The sequence below is a fragment of the Cebus imitator genome, unplaced genomic scaffold (genome assembly GCF_001604975.1).
Source record: "Cebus imitator isolate Cc_AM_T3 unplaced genomic scaffold, Cebus_imitator-1.0 Scaffold728, whole genome shotgun sequence".
Lineage (NCBI taxonomy): Eukaryota > Metazoa > Chordata > Mammalia > Primates > Cebidae > Cebus > Cebus imitator.
In genome coordinates this window covers 114,852-136,500 of record NW_016108043.1, presented here as the reverse complement: position 1 = coordinate 136,500, position 21,649 = coordinate 114,852, and the positions used below count along the sequence as shown (strand labels likewise).

The 21,649-nt window shown below is 40.7% G+C and overlaps 2 protein-coding genes across 2 annotated transcripts in view; one reads left to right on the top strand and one right to left on the bottom strand.

The window, feature by feature from the left end:
* LOC108296618 (protein SET-like) overlaps positions 1–4,966 on the bottom strand; it is a 156,751-nt gene extending 151,785 nt beyond the window's left edge. The window contains exons 1-2 of the mRNA XM_017519107.2: positions 4,873–4,966; positions 2,795–2,946 (exon numbers count right to left, since the gene is read on the bottom strand). Coding sequence (XP_017374596.1) covers positions 2,795–2,946; positions 4,873–4,923 — 203 coding nt within the window. The 5' untranslated portion in view covers positions 4,924–4,966. The remainder of the gene's footprint in view (positions 1–2,794; positions 2,947–4,872) is intronic.
* Positions 4,967–10,166: 5,200 nt separating this feature from the next.
* Positions 10,167–20,788, top strand: LOC108296617 (cell division control protein 42 homolog). Its single transcript, XM_017519106.2, has 4 exons — positions 10,167–10,212; positions 14,341–14,501; positions 14,622–14,819; positions 19,318–20,788. The coding sequence occupies exons 1-4, from the start codon at positions 10,167–10,169 to the stop codon at positions 19,405–19,407; spliced, it is 495 nt and encodes a 164-aa protein (XP_017374595.2). The 3' UTR covers positions 19,408–20,788.
* The last annotated feature ends 861 nt before the right edge of the window (positions 20,789–21,649 follow it).

Below are 21,649 nucleotides of genomic sequence, written 5' to 3'. Positions count from 1 at the left end.
AAAAAGGAAATAAAAGATGGAGGCCACGATTGGAGTGACATGGCCACAAGCCAAGGAACACTACTGATTGCTAGCACCAAAACCCAGGAGAAAGGGTATGGCAGAGACTCTCCTTCAGAGCCTCCAGAAAGAACCTACCCTGTGGATGTGTTGATTTTGCACTTCTGACCTCCAGGACTGTGAAGGAATAAATTTCTGTTGTGCTTTTTTAAGCTACCCAGTTTGTGGTTATTGTTATGGCAGCCCCCAGGAAACTAATACAAAGACCAAACATTTGGCTTTAAAAAGCACAGAAGTGGGGCCAGGCGCGGTGGCTCACACCTGTAATCCCAGTACTTTGGGAGGCCGAAGCAAGCGGATCACAATGTCAGGAGATGGAGGCCGTCCTGGCCAACATGGTGAAACCCTGTCTCTACTAAAAATACAAAAATTAGCTGGGCATGGTGGCGCATGCCTGTAATCCCAGCTACTCGGGAGGCTGAGGTAGGAGAATCACTTGAACTCGGGAGGCGGAGGTTGCATTGACCAAGGATCGTGCCATTGCACTCCAGCCTGGTGACAGAGCAAGACTCTGTCTCAAAAAAAGAAAAAAAAAAATTACAGAAGTGGCCAGGCAAATGGCTTATGCTTGTAATCCCAACACTTTGAGAGGCCGAGGCAGGAAGATCACTTCAGCAACATGGCAAAACCCCATCTCTACAAAAAATACAAAAATCAGTTGGGCATGGTAGAGCACGCCTGTGTTCCCAGCTACTGAGGATCACTTGAGCCCAGGAGGTCGAGGCTGCAGTGAGCTGAGACTGTACCACTGCACTCCAGCCTGGGCAACAAGCAAGACCCCACGCCAAAAAAAAGAGAAAGAAAGAAAAAGAAAAAAAGCATAGCCGCATAGAGTATAACTTAGAGCTATTTCCAATAAAATAGTCAAAATATTAAAACTTCTAGTGCTTAAAGTGTATCAGCCCCAACTACTTAGGAAATTTTTGTGAAATGACTGGCACTTTAAGGACTCTAGAGAGCAGGGGTTTTAGAGAATCTAAGCTCAGAAACTGCTCTTTTTTCCTGATTCCAATTGCCCCAGAAAGTCTAAAGCATTTTTTTTCATTGTAAATGAAAGGGCAAGAAAACCTCAATCTGACTAGTCATCTACCAGGGTCAGTGATTTTGTCACCATCAAATCATTTTAATTATGGTTACCAACAACAGCAACCAATATCTATTATAGCACCTGACTCGATGGTAAGTCCTTACAGGGTTTTCTCATAATTGCCACTAGGTAGGCACTGGTATCCCCTTGTTATATATAGATGGGAGAACAAGCGAGAGAAGTTAAGTAATTACCCAAACTCACACAGCTGGTAGGAGGAACCAGGCTCTCAATCTGGAACCTACATATGTAACAGCTGTACCTACTGGCTCTGACCTAAGCTGCCCAAATAGTCCCATCTCAACTACATTTAGTAAAAGGAAGCAAGACTGGGCACGGTGGCTCACACCTATAATCCCAGCACTTTGGGAAGCTTAGGCAGGCAGATCACCTGAGGTCAGAAGTTCGAGACCAGCCTGGCCAACATGTTAAAACCCCATGTCTACTAAAAATACAAAAAAAATTAGCTGGACGTGGTGGGATGGCGGGGGGAGGCGCTTGTAATCCTAGCTACTCAGGAGGCTGAAGCAGGAGAATCACTTGAACCCAGGAAGCAGAGGTTGTAGTGAGCCGAGATCATGCCACTGCACTCCAGCCTGGGCAACAGAGCATCACTCCGTCTCAAAAAACAAGAGAAAGAACGAAAACAAGTGACAGGGACTTAATTTCCCTTTTTTTTGAGACAGTGTTTCGCTATGTTGCTTGGGCTGGTCTCCAACTCCTGGGCTCAAGTGATCCTCTCACCTCAGCCTCCCAAGTAGCTGAGACTACAGGTACGTGCCACAGCACCCAGCTTAATTTTCATATACCTTCAAATTAGAGAAACTTTGCTCAAATTAATATGGTTGTCTGAAAGTTAGAATCTATCAAGAGTTTTAATAATGATGTTGAATAGTTAATGACTGCAAGATGAAACAAACATAGCACAGCCACAACTTCCCATTCAAAAGGATTTTCTTCAGGAAAAGTTAGCCAAATCTTAAAAACAAGCAAAACAAAAAAGCAAAACAAAAAACTTGCAGCATTTAAAACTAAACAGTTTTAAGGCCGGGCACGGTGGCTCACGCCTGTAATCCCAGCACTTTGGGAGGCCAAGGTGGACAGATCACTTGAGCCCAGGAGCTCAAGATCAGCCTGGGTAACATGGAAAAATCCCGTCTCTACAAAAAAAATACAAGACTTAGCCGGGTGTGGTGGTGCGTGCTTTTAATCTCAGCTACTCGGGAGGATGACTGGAGCCCAGGAGTCTGTGGAGATGGCACCACTGCACTCCAGCCTGGGCAACAGAGCGAGACTCTCGAAATAGAAAAAAAAAAGAAAAAATTTAAAATACTCAGAAACTAAAAAATGAACTAGTAAATAAATCGAAATCCTTCCAGAATTTAAAAAAAAAAAAAAAATCCTTCCAGAAATCAAATTCCTTTAATTCACTTTGGTTTATGTATAACAACAAAATTGAAGGCTCCAGAAATCTTCAACTAATACAGCAAAGCACCATTAACAGTGAACTCCATCTTCAGGCATATCCAGACCAAAATGTGCACACATGCAGAATGCCAAATATGACATACCCTTTCAAGTAGGTCTTAGTTCTACTCCCACACTCAAGAATTATTAAAGATTATACAAGTAATTCCTTTCGCTTACCTCTCAGCCATATTTCTCCACTTGAAAAGCAAATTACTTGAAGAATCACGAATAGGCAGGTGCAATCTCTCCTTAAAATGTTTCACAATGCCTTGTTCCTCCAAAAGCACAGGAACTCGGTATGTAGAAGAAACATCATGGATACATATGACCTAAGTGATGATGAGAAATCACCATACTTATTCAAATCGACTCAAATATGCCACAAGAATGAGACAAAATTCATGATATACTGATATCACACACACACACACACACATACACACACACACACACACACACACACACACACAAAGCCAGCAACCAAAGCTAGCATCAGAATTTGCACAAGGTTAGCTTTATTTAGTTAGAAAACTCTAATCCCAGAACTTTGGGAGGCCGAGTTGGGCAGATCACCCGAAGTCAGGAGTTGGAGAACAACCTGACCAGCATGGCGAAGCCCCATGTTTACTAAAATTACAAAAATTAGCCGGGCGTGGTGACATGCACCTATAATCCCAGCAACTCAGGAGGCTGAGGCAGGAGGATCGCTTGAATTTGGGAGGCAGAGGTTGCAGTGAGCCAACATCGCACCATTGTACTCCAGCCCCGGCAACAAGAGCGAAACTCCATCTCAAAAAAAAAAGAAGTATACACAAAACAATTGGACAGATCAGGTGTGGTGGCTCACGCCTGTAATCCCAACACTTTGGGAAGCCAAGGCAGGTGGATCACCTGAGTTCAGGAGTTCGAGACCAGCCTGGTCAACAAGGTGAAACCCCATCTCTACTAAAAATACATAAAGTAACTGGGTGTGGAGGTGCACATCTGTAATCCCAGCTACTCAGGAAGCTGAGGCAGTAGAATTGCTTGAACCCGGGAGGAAGAGGTTGCACTGAGCCAAGAGTGTGCCACTGCACTCCAGCCTGGGTGACATTAACGAAACCCTGTCTCACAAAAGAAAAAAAAAAGATTGGATGCAAACAAAATGGCACGACAACATACAAACGCAGAAGCGTCCATTCAATCTGCCATCACATTTTTCAAAGTAGTTCAGACTTTTGCGGTGACTCTGAGGCATCAGGCAGGGGACTCTTCATCAGACGGCTTTCCAAGATGCCAAAATTCAATTTGATCGTTTTTAGAGTTCAGAGAACCCAAAGTTATAATCCGAAGAAACGCTTTCTGCCAAACCTCACCCTTTTCCTGAGCGCCATTTATATCACTCTCTAAACTACAGGCAACTCCAATCCCTTATACCCAAGCCTTACTGGAATAAGAGAAAGAAAGAAAAAAGAAAAGCAAATTATCTGAATACCAAGGTGGAAAGTCCTGCAGAGCAGAGGACCTAAGCCCAAATCACAGGATGATTTCTGTACCAACAAAGTGAACTGAGTCCACTGATGTAGTCAGAAACGCTAGTGCGAATGGTCCACGTGCTCGTGTGTTTGGGGTGACTTAAGTAGAAAGGAGAAGTGAGTGAAAGCAGTAAGTGTCCCGGAAGGAAAGACAAGATAAAGAGATGACAAGGAGACTTCATGTGGTTCTCTCTCTAGAGGTTTGACTGTGAGTTAAAAGCCCACCCTGGTAGGCCAGGCACAATGGCTCATGCCTGTAATCCTAGCACTTTGGGAGGCTGAGGGGGGTGGATCACTTGAGCCCAGGAGTTTGAGACCATCCTGGCCAACATGGTGAAACCCCGTCTCTACTAAAAATACAAAAAAATTAGCCAGGCGTGGTGGTGGGCACCTGTAATCTCAGCTGCTCAGGAGGCTGACATAAGAGAATTGCTTGAACCCGGGAGGTGGAGGTTGTACTGAGGTGAGATCGTGCCACTGCACTCCAGCGTGGGTGACAGAGTGAGACTCTGTCTCAAGAAAAAAAAATAAAGCCCATCCTGCTTTTGTGCCATAAGTTGAGTGATCATGCAAAGAAACATGCATCCTATCTCACTTAAAGGCTAGGGGATCATGGTTGGATCAGAGTCCCCCACTGCTTGCATACATGCCGTGAAAAGTAATATGATCATTGAAAAGGGGCAAAACACTGGCATCAGCAGAAGTGCTGCCAGACAATAAAACCTAAAGAGCAGCACAAACCTGTTCAGGGTTCACGTGACAAAACATAGAAATCTTCTCCTTCACGGCCATCTCGATGGGTGTTGAACTTCGGCAGACAATCTGTCAAAGCCAGTTATGCATGCATCAGCAAACAGGATTCATTTTCAGCACATTCATTTCTTTTTACTACAAGAGACTTGACCAAGTATGTACTTGTTCACTTTGGGAATTCCACTGCACTATTCGCAATTGGTCTGAGCACTGATATAAGTATAGTCAAATTCAGCACAAAGTTATCAGTAAGAACTCGAAACACAAATTTATCAGTTAAGAACTGGAAACATCGAGACATCTCTGGTGAAGAGTCCAGGCTCACAAGTGTTGCTTCATTAACTACGAGAAAAGAGCTACACTGAGGTTGCAAACTTTTTATCAAAGGGGCCAGATGGGAAATATTTCAGGTTTGCAGGTCACACAGTCACTGTCCTGATCCTCAATCCTGGTGCAGTGTGAAAGCAGCTACAGATAATATGTAAATGAATGGGCGTGGCTGCGAGCCAATGAAACTTCATTTACAAAAACAGGCACCCAAGCTGTGGGCCGTTACCTGCCAACCTCTGACTGAGATTATTGGTGATGACTGGATCACCTGCTATAAGGCCACATCACTGTTTAGACTAAAAATAAGAGCAGTGGGCTGGGCATGCTGTAATTACAGCATTTTAGGAAGCCAAGGCAGGAGGATTGGTAGAGCCCAGGAATTTGAGACCAGCCTGAGTAACATAGTGAAATCCTGTCTCTAAAAAAAACACATCGGGCCGGGCGCGGTGGCTCACGCCTATAATCCCAGCACTTTGGGAGGCCAAGGCGGGTGGATTATGAGGTCAAGAGATCAAGACCATCCTGGTCAACATGGTGAAACCCCATCTCTACTAAAAATACAAAAATTAGCTGGGCATCGTGGCACGCGCCTGTAGTCTCAGCTACTCGGGAGGCTGAGGCAGGAGAATTGCTTGAACCCAGGAGGCGTAGGTTGCAGTGAACTGAGATCAAGCCACTGCACTCCATCATGCGTAACAAGAGCGAAACTCCGTCTCAAAAAAAAAAAAAAAAAAAAACATCGGCTGGTCCGAAGGTAGTGAGTTATCTCAATTGATTGTTCAGTCAGTCATAGATCGAACTCCTTGTTCTACTCATTCCCCTCTTCTCACTACTGCACTTGACCAGTCTTTTAAAAAAAACAAAAACAAAAAGAAACACCAAAATTAGCCAAGCGTGGTGGTGTGCACCTCTAGTATCTACTACTCAAAAGGCTGAGGTGGGAGAATCACTTGAGCCCAGGAGGCAGAAGTTGCAGTGAGCTGAGATCACGCCACTGCACCCCAGCCTGGGTGACAGAGCCAGACCCCGTCTCAAAAAAAAAAGAACAGTGATAACCCATCCTAGCAGAGTCACAGGAAAATCCTCAAGATCTCACCTTCATTCTAAAGAATCCAGGAATCGTATAAATGACAGGACATCACACTTGCCAACTATCAGTGTGGCCCATCAAATGAGGGCCTAGGGAAGAACAGATTGAAGCAACATTTGAAGCTAAGGGAATAAGGCTTTCTCGGCTCCCAGATAGAAAAGCTCATTGTCATAGGAGCCATTTAAGAAGAACAAAGGACTTAGATGATGATAAAGATAAAGTGAAGGGCAGCCAGGAGCGGTGGCTCTCACCTGTGATCCCAAGCACTTTGGAGGCCAAGGCAGACGGATCACTTGAGGCCAGGAGTTCAAGACCAGCCTGGCCAACATGGCAAAACTCCATTTCTACTAAAAATACCAAAATTAGCCAGGCATGGTGGCATGCGCCTGTAATCCCAGATACTCTGGAGGCTGAGGCNTTTTTTAAGGGGGGAGAATTTGAAGGTATTATGAAACACTAAAATCACATTTATTTTTTGAATTGGCCCATTTGGAGACAGCATAAATGGAAGATGTTTTCAGGTTCAGTGGACTTACAGGGGACTTGTAGAGGTACACGAATCTTGTTTCAGAGTGAGAACAGCTACCAAAATTTTCTGTTTCAGCCTCCATTGAAGTTACTTACTTGTAAACATAATTTCTGAGTCTTTTATGACTTCGATCTTCTAGTGTTGTATTTAAAGTGGGCTTGTGGGTGTTTTATATGTATGTTTGTGTGTAGATCTCTGGAAAAAGGATAGGGCGAGAGGAAGAGTAGTAGTAGAATAAAATTTGGAATGAGCCGCTTTAGGTAAATAAATGGACCATGAGGCACAAATAATGCTCTCATGGTACCTGTTTAAGTTAGTATGGAAATGGATTTGGTGTGAAATGCATTTTTGTTCCCATCTATAAATTGGGGCTTGCCATTTCTAGAGTAATAGAAAGTTAGAGCTGGAAGGGACAGTGCATAGTCTTATTGACCTCTTATGGATGAGGGTATTCTGGCCCAATTTAGGGATGAGACTTAGAAGTCTAAGTAATTTAACACTAACGTAAGTAGAGTTTGGAATTGAAGCCAGCTTTTCTGATTCTTAGTCCAGTTTTGGATGTGAGCAAGGCAGTAACAGAGGGCTGTTTTTGAGTCGTTTAAGTGTGATTTATAACCTGTTTGGTTTGCGAGCTTAACCACATTCATTCCCTTTCGTTGTTCTTGTTTTTAAGAACAGACTTTCCTTTAACTGTCATCTCTCTCATACCCTTGCTTCTCTGGCTCTTGAACAATCTATTAAAACATGAATCAGAAAATTAGAGTAGGTAGCTAAAAGGTTTAGTAGGCCTGGTCTTAAAATAATGGTATTCTTCTAGTTGGAAAGCTTTTCTTTGCTTTTTAAAAATTTTATATGTCATTTAATTTTTAAATTTTTAAATTTAAATTGACAGATTACAGTTGTGTATGAAAGCACTGCTTTTCTTTCTTTCTTTTTTTTTCCTTTTTTTTTTTTTGAGACAGAGTTTCCCTCCTGTTGCCCAGGCTGGAGTACAATGGTGTGATCTTGGCTCACTGGAACCTCTACCTCCCAGGTTTAAGCAATTCTTCTGCCTCAGCCTCCAGAGTAGCTGGGATTACAGGCATTTGCCATCAAGACTGGCTAATTTTGTGTATATATATATTTTTTGAGACGGAGCCTCTCCCTGTTGCCCAGGCTGGAGTGCAATGGCACAATTTCAGCTCACTGCAACCTCTGCCTCCTGAGTTCAAATGATTCTCCTGCCTCAGCCTCCCAAGTAGCTGGGATTACAGGTGTCTGTCACCATGCCCAGGTATTTTTTGTATTGTTAGTAGAGACAGCGTTTCACCATGTTGGCCAGGCTGGTCTCGAACTCCTGACCTGGAGATCTACCCTCCTCAGCCTCCCAGAGTTAATTTTCTATTTTTAGTAGAGCCGGGGTTTCCCCACATTGGTCAGGCTGGTCTCAAACTCCTGACCTCAGGTGTTCTTCTGCCTGTCTCAGCCTCCCAGAGCGCTGGGAACCACCTCGCATGGCTAAAGGCATTGCTTTTCAATTGTAAATTAATTCAGAAGAAGCCAGAATTTGTGTTGGGTCTTTTCCCAATTATCGTTAAACCTCCTATTTTCACAAATAGCTTAGTACCACCAATATTAACATATACTTTATTGAATGTGATAAGGGTTTCATGGTCTATTTACATATTAAGCATCTTAAAGAAGGTCATGCAGTTTGTGCTCAATAACAGAATTTTACTCATAAATTCCCAGCAGGCTGGGCACTGTGGTTCATGTTTGTAATCCAGGACTTTGGTAGGCCGAGGCAGATGGATCACGAGGTTAGGAGTTAAGAGACCTGCCTGGCCAACATAGTGAAACCCTGTCTCTACTAAAAATACAAAAATTAGCTGGGTGTGGGGGCATGCTCCTGTACTCCCAGCTGCTTGGGAGCCTGAGGCAGGAGAATCGTTTGAACCCGGGAGGCGGAGGCTGCAGTGAGCTGAGATCGCGCCACTGCACTCCAGCCTGGGTGACAGAGCAAGACTCTGTCTCAAAAAAAAAAAAAGGCTCTCAGGACCTGGCCCTTACACTACTGAGTCTATAAGTGCCATCTTGTCCCCTCCCCGCTGGCCTCTTGAATACTCCGTGCTCTTCCTTCCTGCCCCTCAAGCCCTCCTACCCTCCTTCTTTATCTACAGCAACCTCTCTTTATCCTCTCTTTATCCTCCAGCCCAGGAGAAATGCATCCTCCTCAGAGGGCAGACTCTGACGCCCCACCTAAAGCAGCCTATATCCCACCAACCCTTGTTACAGCACTGTACCCATCCTAGAAACTCAGCATATGTTGCCTCTATTTCATTTCTGTCTTTGTTTCCTGCCTCACTACCCCACTAGACTGTAAGCCCCTTGAGGGCATGAATCCAGTACCCTGCATGCAGCACTGGGGGTTAGTTTAGTAGTTGGGACAAGGCAGAAAAGTCCTGAAATTCAATATAAGCCCTAAGTAACAATGTTCTAATACCTGTTGCCAAAATCGCAACAGAACCAAAGGCAGGGCTGGGGGCAGTGGCTCATGCCTGTAATCCCAACACTTTGGAAGACAGGAGTATCACTTGAGCCCAGGAGTTCGAGACCTGCCTGGGCAACAAAGTGAGAACTTGCCTTCACAAAAGGATTTAAAAAATTAGCTGGGCATGGTGGCATGGTGCCTATGGTCCCAGCCACTCAGGAGGCTGAGGTGGGAGGATTGCTCGAACCTGGAGAGGTCCAGGCTGCAGTGAGTCATGATCATGCTGCTGCACGCCAGCCTAGGGTACAGAGCAAGACACTGTCTCTTTAAAACAAACAAACAAACAAAAAAAAAACCTCGAAGAAGCTAAAACATCACATGATATAATCAAGAACTTGGGGGAGAGGGTGGAGAAGTGAGTGTAAGTACCCACTAACTACAGGGCACCAAAATCTAATTTTTGAAAATTATTTATTTTCTCTAAGGAAAAAAAAAGAGGTCTGCACTTAAACTAAACCATATGCATATATCCTCTGTTTTGATGGAGGTCCTCTGGGAGTCAATAATACAGGTATTGATCAACTTACGACCTATGCAACTTACGACCATTCGACTTTACGACCACAATCGCTAGTCACGACTGCTTCGCTGTAGATTTTTGGAAACACTACAACATTTTGATGTGTATCAAGAATATCGCTACCACCTGGGAGGCTGTGACGACAAAGTGCATGAATGGCATCTGGAAAAATTGTGTTAAGCGCTATGTTAATGATTTTGACGGATTTGACAGTGAACATGAACTTGAAACGATTCGGGAAAAAATAGTGAAACTCACTAAAGACCTTTCTTTGGAGTGTGAAATGGAAGATGTCGAAGAGNATTTTGAGAAACTAGCACATGAGCAAAGTGCTTGCCTTTTATTAGTTAGCAGGATTGAACATAATGATTGGTGATGCTTGGCCAAGGAGCAGTTTCAAGACCTGTATTGACAAATCGGAGTTTGGAGTACCCTGGGTGAACAGTGTAGTAGATGAAGTAGAGTGAGAGCAGAGTGCACTGCACAAGCTCGGAATTGAACTAAAATCCTATGTGTGCACCTTGCACAGAATTGGTAACTGTATTAGTGGTTGGGGAGGGACTAAGGGAATGAATTCATAGGAATCACGATTGCTGATTCTCTCCTGTCATCCCTGCCTGCTCCTTTTTAAAGCCTAGAGTTTCCTAAATATGCCTAACATTATAAGATTGTAAGCCATATACAGTATTTATTATTATAACTCTCTGATATTTTGAAGGCCTATTCAATTTATGTGTCTAATAGCATGTTTAGTTTCTTATGATAGATAGCTTATTTATTTTATACTGTATCTGAAAATATTTTGAGAGTGAACCACTATCTACCTCACAGTATTGACATTTGTCAACTATCCAAATCGTAAGAACAAATTACTTTCTTCCTTAAATGAACCTAATTTCTTGTTTCTAAGAGTGGCTGCACATCTTAATTTCTGACTTTTCTCTATGTGCCGTCTTATTATCAACTCGGCTAGCCAGCGGAAAATCTCAGAAAGGTATCCTTTAGAATATCTTCAAAATGTAGGAATTCTGAACTTTCTGCTTTGAGTTATTCTGTTACTGTCTGCAAGCTAACATGCTGCTCTCATGGAATGTGTTATACTGTGTACCATGAGGAACTATTTGGATTTGATTGAGAATATGAAATGGAGAGACGATAAAGTTTAGAGAAAATTTTAATACATTAAAAATTAGGAAAGTAATGGTATAGTAAACTTGGAAAATAGAAAAAGCAGTGACCCATGATCTCATGGTAAATAAGGGATTTTTTTCTGTGTTCATTTATGTCCAAGGGCACAGAGAAAAGATAATTTATGGCTACTTGTGGTTGAAAATTAGTATTTTCAGATTTCAGTTTATTTTTGGTAAGCCTTTACATTTTCTGGTGAGTACTTTTTAAAGCTTTATTGATGCGTAGTACAATAAAAATCATTTTAAGGCTGGGCATGGTGGCTCATGCGTGTGATTGCAGCACTTTGGGAGGCTGAGATGGGCAGATTACCTGAGGTCAGGAGTTTGAGACCAGCCTGGCCAATATGGTGAAACCCCATCTCTACTGAAATACAAAAATTAGCTGAGTGTGGTGGTGTGTACCTGTACGTCCCAGCTACTCGGGCTGCTGAGACAGGAGAATTGCCGGGAGATTGCAGTGAGCCGAGATCCTGCCGCTGCTCTCTCGCCTGAGTGACAGAGCAAGACTTTGTCTTAAAAAAATTTTTTTTAAGTGTTCAGTGTGATGCATTTTGCTGATCCTCCACCATAATAAAATGCACAACATTTTTATTACCCCTCAAATTTTTTGTGGTGAGCCCTTTTACCACTGAATGGTCTTGGGACCCTTATCAAAAATTATTTGGCGATATATGTAACGGTTTATTTCTGGGTTTCCTTTTGCAGTCAGCCCTGTCCCTTGACCTGGTTCCAGGCAACCACAGATCTGCTTTTTTTGTTTCTACCGTTTTGCTTTTCTAGGGTTTCATATAAGTGGAACCAAACAATATGTAGTCATTTGTGTTTGCTACTTTTTACTTCGTGTAATGTACTTGTCCATGTTGTTTGTATTGGTAGATGTTTCTTTTGATTGCTGAGTGGTATTCTGTTCTGTGACTATATCACAATTTTGTTTATCCATTAACAAGTTGATGGATGTTTGGTTCTAGTTTTAATACTGGTGCTATGAATTGCTTCCACGTTTTAGCTATTTTGAATAATATTGAATATCAACATGAGTATAAAAATATCTTGTTGAGGCTCTGCTTTCAGTTCTTTTGGGGTCTATACCCATAAGTGAAATTGTTGGATCATGTGGTAATTCTGTTTTCAATTTTTTTTTAGGAACCTCCATAATGTTTTCCACAGTGGCTGTCCCATTTTATAGTCCCACCAATAGTATGCTGAGGCTTGATGTAGTCACATTCTCTTAAACACTAATTTTGTGTTTTTTTGTTTTGTTTTGTTTTTTAGTTGTAGCCATCCTAATTAGTGTGAGGTGGTATCTAATTGTGGTTTTCATTTGCATTGCCTTAATGATTAGTGATGTTGAGCATTTATGGACATTTGTTTATATTCTTTGGAGAAAGGTCTGTTCAGTCAAGTTCTTTGCTCATTTTTAAATTGGGTGTTTTTTTTTTGGTTTTAGGAGTCCTCTGTAGATTCTGGGTATTAATTTCTTACCACATACATGATTTGCAAATATTTTTTCCTGTTTTGTGGGTTGCCGTTTTATTCTGTTGATAACTATCTTTGATGTAGAAAATTTTAAAAATTTCATGAAGTTTATTTTTTGGCTGGTGTGATATCCGAAGACATTAATTGCCAAGTCCAACTGTGAGTCTTTTGCCCTATGTTTTTTGGGAGTTTTAAAGTTTTATGTCTAACATTTAAGCCTTATATCTATTTTGAGTTAATTTTTGTATATGGTATTAGGTAAGGTTCCAACATTGTCTTTTGCATGTGGATATCTCATTTTCTCATCACCATTTATTGAAGAATCCTTTTACCACTAAATGATCTTGGCACTCTTATCAAAAAGTATTTGACCTAGGCTGGGTGTGGTAGCTCACATCTGAAATCCTAGCACTTTGGAAGGATGTGGTGGGCAGATCACCTGAGGTCAAAAGTTCAAGACCAGCCTGGCCAACATGGTGAAACCCCATCTCTACTAAAAATACGAAAACTAGCCTGGCGTGGTGGTGTGTGCCTGCCTGCAGTCCCAGCTACTCGGGAGGCTGAGGCAACAGAATCTCTTGAACTTGGAAGGCAGGTTGCAGTGAGCCGAGATTGTGCCATTGCACTCTAGCCAAGGTGATAGAATAAGACTCTGTCTTCAAAAAAAAAAAATATTATTTGACCATATATGTAGGGGTTTATTTCTGGGTTCTCTAGTCTATTCTATTGTCTTATATGTGTCTCTATGCCAATACCACAGTGTTTTGACTATCATAGCCTTGTAGTAAGTCTTGAAATCAGGAAGTGGGAGTCCTTCAGCTTTTTCTTCTTTCTCATGATTATTTTGGCTATTTAGGATCCCTTGGGATTTTGGTGGGGATTGCATTGAATCTGTAGGTTGCTTTGGATAATATTGACATGTCAACAGTATTAAGCCTTCCAATTCATGAACGTGGGATATGTTTCCATTTATTTATGTCTTCTTTAATTTATTTCAGCAGCTTTGAAATTTTTTTTGTCCAAGTCTTTTGCCTCTGATTAAGTTAATTCTAAGTATTTTTATTATTTTGAGTATACGTTAATTCTTGCCAAAAGTTTTTCTGAGGCTTTATCAGTTTCAGATACTGGTCTTACATGCACACATTAACTAAATATGTGAACCTGTGTTTGTAGTCATCATGGGCAGTGGATTTTGTCATCTGGGTTTCACTGAGGTTTTTCTTTCCTTAGATGATTTCACTGTGATTGTTTCTTTACCATATCTGGCAAGGATTTTTTTTGAGATGGAGTTTTGCTCTGTCTCGGCTGGAGTACAGTGACACGATCTTGGCTCACTGCAAACTCTGCCTTCTGGGTTCACGCAATTCTCCTGCCTCAGCCTCCCAAGTGGCTGGGATTATAGACGTGTGCCACCGTGCCTGGCTAATTTTTGTATTTTTAGTAGGTTTCACCATGTTGGCCAGGTGGGTCTCAAACTCCTGACCTCAGGTGATCTACTTTCCTTGGCCTCGCAAAGTGCGGGGATTACAAGGATTGATTTTTAACCATTTCTGTAGCAAGAGTTTATTATTACATTTATTATTGGGTTTCTAATGGACACAAAGATTGAACACCTCAAACTAGTAATAAAAGCAAATAACAATAGTAAATTCGTTGCTGTTCTGAGTGCTTAGAGTATGTAGAATTAGCTTGTTGAGAATATTGCCCACATATTGTATTACAGAGCTATGTATTTTATTAGATAAGTAAGTTGCTTTTTGAGTAATGACAGGATGCTTTTAATGCTTTGAGGACATCAAGATTCAGTTGCTGAATTCAGTCCAATATTTTTCTTTTTTCTAGGGCAAGAGGATTATGACAGATTACGACCGCTGAGTTATCCACAAACAGATGTATTTCTAGTCTGTTTTTCAGTGGTTTCTCCATCTTCATTTGAAAATGTGAAAGAAAAGGTGAGCTGATCAGATATTCTTGGCCTAAGAAGGTCATCCCAGAATTTCTACTGACCTGTAATAAATAGCATTAGAGGTTTGTGGATTAACAAAGGTGTATTTTAAAATACCTTTTTTTAGTGGGTGCCTGAGATAACTCACCACTGTCCAAAGACTCCTTTCTTGCTTGTTGGGACCCAAATTGATCTCAGAGATGACCCCTCTACTATTGAGAAACTTGCCAAGAACAAACAGAAGCCTATCACTCCAGAGACTGCTGAAAAGCTGGCCCGTGACCTGAAGGCTGTCAAGTATGTGGAGTGTTCTGCACTCACACAGGTAAGGATGGCATGAAACCCCATGCTTATTTACGGTCTTGTCATTTATTAGAGCATTAGGATACAGGAGTTGTTTCTAACAGTGATCAGCAGTGCCCAAAGATGCCCAGCAAGAATATGAGCAGTGTCATATTGTATACTCTTTTGTTAGAGGCCTCTGAGTATTTTGGAGAATAATTATATAGTTTCTAAACTGCTTGTGTTGGTAAGCTCTCATGTTGTACTGAATGATTCGTCGAAAACCTTACGGGAAAGGTTCAGATAAGCACAAATTTGCAAGAGAGGATGTGAATGATTTTTTTTTCCTAGGCACTTAAAATTTTCCTCTAAATATGTCTCATCTTTTCTTGCCAATTCTGACAATTGATATTATACTGTTTCTTGGGTAATTCAACCAGGTTAGGGAATTAGTCATAATGATTGAGACTTTCATGTCAAAGAAGGCAGCCATGGCTATTTCTGCCACAGTTCTCAAACGTGCTTTATATAGTGTCTCTATTCCTATGTTTTTGGAAGTATTCCTTCCTCATGTGGACCTCTCTTTCATTCTGGCCTTTTTTGAGTGATTTAATTGGAACTCTTTTAGTAGTTTGATGGGAAACTCAGATTTTGAGGATAGGGAGCAGTGTTAGGGTGTTTAGAATGGGACTTGTAACTGATGTGTATGGTTTAAACTTTTTCACCTTCATGATATCGTCGGTTCTATCCTTTGAGTACTGTTCTGGGGACAAAGGAAAAAATTATGGAAATAATAAGCACAAAATTCTTATGTTCAGTACCGGTAATGGTGCTTTGAAGTTGGAACAGTGAGCAAACATGCCTAATTAAAATAGGACAAGATTGAAGGGTGGAGGTTTCTGTATTAAACTCTTTACATTATGCTTGCTTTTTCAGGTAATTGTTCATTTTTATTGTTTTTTTTTTAAAAAACATTATTGGATTCTTAACTCCATGTATACTAGGGTAAATGGCATACATGTATGGTTACTTATTACATATACACTAGGTATTTAGTTTATAGGGCCTAGTATAATTTAATAAGCTTCAATTTAGTACTTGGTTGGATATTTACAGTAAAACTTGGTTGCTTAACTGGGATATCCCTCAGGATAATGTCAAGGCCTAATGCCAGATGCTTTAAACATAATCTTCTAATCCTAGTTTTTGGGGCAGTTTAGTGCTGTTATAAAAGCAGCTATTTAAAAGTTGAGAAGATTTTACATCTTCTCACACACAGTACTATTTTGAGAGTTTAAAAAAATGCCTGGTGCTGCTTTCTTTGTTTTAATAACATTCCCAGAAAAGTATGCTTGTGTGTGTATATAGAGGTACAGAATGTCATGTGTGAAACACTTGTGTCCGTGTTAAACATTAATTCTGTGTGCTTCTGATGCATACTTCTGTTCTCTAGATAGGGGTTCCTTTGAGGGAAAGACATAGGCCCTGTGGATCCACTTTTAGGTCACTAGTAAAGCTTTAGATAATTGGATGCTTTTAATGTAAGATTTTTAGTGTCAACAGATGTATGTAGTAAGTCACTTCGTAGCGAATATGAAGTTTAAAAGGTCTCAGCAAGTATATTTTTCTTAGGAGAGTTTGAAGTATGGAAAAGTCAAAAGAGGAGAAGTTATAAAATGGGGTCTGTCGTGTTTGGGAGCTAGAACTTTTAGGATTACAGATTCTGTTTGTTGATTCCTCTAAAACTAAAGTCTTAATGTAAACAGATAATGGTCAAGCAAAGATTATAGAGAAAGGAATTCCTTCTTGTTAAGGGGTACACTCCAGTTTCTAGTGGTTCTCCTCCTCTTTTTTTTACTTATAAAGTATGTTTTCCTTTCTGTACTCTCTCCTTCCTTTTATATTTGACTAGGAATGAGACTTGTTCCTAGATGTGTAGAAAGGATTGCAGAGGAATTTTAACTTTTATGTAGCATTTCTACTTTGTAAATGATGTAGAAAGAAGAAAGCTTTTTAACCTCTTTGCTTCTTTTAAAGGATTTATTGCTGTTTCTCATTTATTTTGTATCTAATGTGATGTATGGGTACCAGTCCTGTGGAATGTCATGAATGGGGGCAGGGTAGAGGTGGGAACACTTGGGGTAGTCTGGGGTTGGCACTTAAAATTAGAGCTGTGTTCTGGGACTTTTAGGACATATTTACTTGGGATCAAACTGATCAAACTAAAGAACATGTGAAACAACCTTGAGTGGTAAACTTGTGGCTTCAGATTTAGGTGAGTTTAGGTGAGTCTATAGACCTGGGTCCTAAGTACCACCACTGCTGAGTCACACTGTCATGTTGGAGTTTCTGGCTGAGGTGTAAGTGTATTTCTGTAACTTAATCCACTTAAGATCTGAGAATATTCTTTGTTTTCACTCCATGCTTTATGCTCTGATACCCATGCAGACATCTTAAAGCACTGGATTGCTTGCTAAAACTCATTCTAGGACCCCATTCTTTGTTTTCTTATGACTTGGGTGGTGGTTACTTGCTCTAATAACATTGCTGAATAACTGAAGTGTATGCTGTTTCTAGAGTCCGTTCTTTAAACTCCTTCTAGTTCGTACTATTGCACAATTAACACTCTTTTTAAACGTCCAAAGCTTTTTGTTCTGAGAAACCAGTTTACTCTGAAATCCTAATTAATCGCACTCAGATATGTCATTGAACCTAGAAACACATAGCATGCCTGTTAGTCTGCTATTTGTGTCCTTCAGTTATTCAGGGCCTGAATTCACATAAGCCTGAAATTGTAATAGATTTATCTCCAAAATGTGTTAGAAGTCAGCGTACTGCATTTTAATAAAAAGTGCTTTCCTGCTCAGTTAACCTTGCTTGAGGTGAAGTTTTTGGTCAATTACCTACTCTCCCAATTATGGGCTTAAGATCTTGCATTCTGGCATTTTTCTTAAGGCACACTGCTTCTGTGAATTCAGCTCATTTAATCCGGACTGCTGTTGTACCTGCTAGTCTTTCTAATCCTCTAACCTGGCTGCTATTCTCTCTCCTCCCCTCTGTCTTGTAGAGAGGTCTGAAGAATGTGTTTGATGAGGCTATCCTAGCTGCCCTCGAGCCTCCGGAAACTCAACCCAAAAGGAAGTGCTGTATATTCTAAACTGTTTTCTCCTTCCCTTCTTTGCTGCTGCTTCCTGTCCCACCACTGTAGAAAGATCGTTTAAAAACAAAGGAATAAAACCATCCTGTTTGAAAGCCTCTGCGTCTTTTTACTCACCACCTTAGAGCAATCTCTGTATTAGTTTCGATCAAGAATGCAATATCTTATAGAAATTTTTTGTGATCAGTAGTCAAGTTGGACTTTTTTTAACTTTCTGCTGCTTGAGTTGCCTGATGCTCAGAGCTTTTTGGTTTGGATTACTATTGAAAAAGGAAACTTGGTCTGGTATTAAGAATGTCCTCTTAGAGAAAATAACAAGAGTTTTAACACTTCTAGATCTTAGTTCTAGGTGGAGAAAGTAACACAAACACCATTTGACTCTTATGATCAATTGTTAATTGTAATTGCATGACAAACTATGGGAAAGGGGTGACCTAGTTGAGTGTAATGGGGAAGGGAGGATTCTTTTCTAGTTTTTCTTTGTGCAGTGAAACTTTGTGTTGCTGTTGCTTTGGCTGTCTGTGCTGTAGTGGAGTTTTTGTCAGTCTGGGGTGGGGAAGATATTGATGTATCTGCTACTGCTTTATAAGTTCATTTGTTGCGTTATCTTTTAAGAATAGCATCCATTTAAACAGTTGACTTACAGTTTGTTAATGTTGAGATGTAAAGCTGCCACCTTTATATTTTCCTGCTTCTGATTTTGTTGTGAGGGAAATATACAATTGTGGTTACCTTCAAATTTTGAAATTAAAATATACAACTGTTTGTATAAATGCCTGATGAAGCTTTATTCCTGTTGCACTGACTGGCTCTAATGTTACATCTGTATCAAGTATCCACATTTCTGCTCCCTTGAATCTCCTTGGCTCTGTCTAATTGGTGGGATAAAGGGAGTTCAAAGTGACTATCTTTGCAGCTACCATAATCACCCTCTCTCTCTTTGCCTGTGCCTTCCGTAGAAAAAGGATGCCACCTTCCCGTGCCCGTCCTCTCAGTCCTGTTTCACATCCAGCTGTTTCATTTGAATGCAGAGCTGCTTCCCTTGTTTTTATGTAAAATGTTTTAGCAGCGCATTACAAAACTCATATTGAATGAGCAAATGACCCATGTGCTTGTTTGCTTCTTGTGACATACATTGGTCTGCACAAAGCTTTCTCAAAGGACCACTGTCTCTTTCGTGAATATCTGCTCCTCTGATCCTGAATTGCTGAATCCTTCCAGTGCCCTGGACAAATCTTGGTGAAGTGAGATTATTGTGTTGAGATTCAGGGTTGTTTTTAATGTTTATTTCTTTGCCACCTCTTGGGGGTTTGAATGTTTTAAATTTGAACTCTTATTATACTGAAAATCAGACCGCCCATTTTTTCTTTCTACCCCTTTTCAGAAAGGCCTAAAGAATGTATTTGACGAAGCAATATTGGCTGCCCTGGAGCCTCCAGAACCGAAGAAGAGCCGCAGGTGTGTGCTGCTATGAACATCTCTTCAGAGCCCTTTCTGCACAGCTGGTGTCAGCATCATACTAAAAGCAATGTTTAAATCAAACTAAAGATTAAAAATTAAAATTCGTTTTTGCAATAATGACAAATGCCCTGCACCTACCCACATGCACTCGTGTGAGACAAGGCCCATAGGTATGGACCCCCCTTCCCCTCCCAGTACTAGTTAATTTTGAGTAATTGTATATTGTCAGAAAAGTGATTAGTACTAGTTTTTGTTTCGTTGTTTAAAAAAAATTTTTTTTAAAGCAAGGCATGCTTGTGGATGACTCTGTAACAGACTAATTGGAATTGTTGAAGCTGCTCCCTGGTTCCACTCTGGAGAGTAATCTGGGACATCTTAGTGTTTTTTTTTTTTTTCCCTCCTCTTTTTTTGGGGGGAGTGTGTGTGGGGTTTGTTTTTTAGTCTTGTTTTTTTAATTCATTAACCAGTGGTTAGCCCTTAAGGGGAGGAGGACAGATTGATTCCACATTCCACTTCCTAGATCTAGTTTAGAAAACATGTTCCCCATCTGGTGCTCTTAGGAAGGAGTGTAGTAAATGCCTCATTTAATAACATACTCCTTTTTGAAAGTTGCCTTTTCTCTCCACCCTTGAGTAGATCCAGTATTTGATGAAACTCATGAAAGTGGGTGGAGCCTGTCTTGCCCCTCCTCTTTTCTAGGATGCACTATATGTGACTGTGACTTTCAAGGACATTTGTTTGCCATTTGCTGATTTTTTGGGGAAGTTAGTTTCTAACTTCTTTCACTGATAAATGAAGAAAAGTATTGCACCTTTGAAATAACACCAAATGAATTGAGTTTGTAATTAAAAAAATTTTTTTCCCTGTTAGTCATTGTCTTATATGCTTAGCATAGATTTGCAACTCAGTAGTATATGGTGTTCCTAGAATGCAGCTGAAGACCTGGTATGTAGAGGAAATACGAGGGGTGGTGCTAGAAGACAGACATCTGTGGAATGATTCACATCCTCTCAAGTTAGGAGGATGGAGGCCTGCTTCATTAAGAAGCTGGGGGTAGGGTGGGGGTGGGGAGAACACTTAACAACATGGGGACCAGTCAGGGGAATCCCCTTATTTTTGTTTTACATATGAGGAACCCTAGAGCAGCCAAGTAAGGCTCTCTAGCTTAATAAAATCATGGAAAGAGTCTTATGAAGACTCTTCATAAGTGTTAATAGGGATTTTATCAGCTTATTTTGGTTGCAGTTTCCAGTTTTTAAAAATGTTGAGGTAATCTTTCCCACCTTCCCAATCCTTATTCTTGTAGATTCATTAGTGTTGAACCAATGCTTTCTCATGTCTCAATTCTTTGTATATGCATTCTTTTCAGATGTATTAAACAAACAAAAACCCTTACAAGCCAGCCTGAGGGTTGTTATTTTCCCTCCGTCTCTTACTTTTCAGATATTGAGGAGTGGGAACTTGACTCTTGATAACATCAATTTTTAACAAATATTGGGATAAAATTTTAAAGCTTTGTTATTTTTATTTTCTGGCATTCAGTTTGAGATAATATTTGGCCCTCTGTATATTCAGGTTTGTGCTTTCTCCCCTAAGTTTGGTAGGCAGGGCAGGAACTCCTTCCCGTAAATACCAAGTAGGTCCATAATAATTCTTAGTGAAGCAATGTTCAGGAAGCTCACTTCTTGTGCAGGAAGGAAATGTCAGTGTACCTTTAATCCGTAGATCATTGGAAAGCAGCTAGTTTCCCCCCAAGTTTTCTGCATTAGTGGTTCTCAGACTTGGCTGCTAACTGGAGTGCACGTGAACAGTGTGATTTTTACGTCTTCCAGGTATTTCTAAAATGTAGCCAAGTTTGGGAACCACTGCACATAGGTGGTTATCTCAAATTACTTCTATCAGAATACAGATTCCATGCTGTGAATCTGAATGTGGGGTACATTTCCTTTAGCTGGCTAGAAATGTTTATTTACCTTTAGGACATTTTACTGATCTGTATGAGAATCTTAGAAACTAAGAACCCTTAAAATCAGTTAAGGTTGATACACTGTGGCCTCATTTTGATAGTTCTCTGCATGGAGTCATGTCTGGCATGATTTGCATACTGTGCTAGAATTAAGCTGGGTTGGTTGAGAAGGGGTTAGGAAGAGGCAGATGTAAGCTTTAACAGTTCTAACCAAGAAATGCATCTTATTTATTCCTTTTTGGCCATATTAGGGAGAGATAACCTGGATCATGTGATGTCCTGGAAAGCA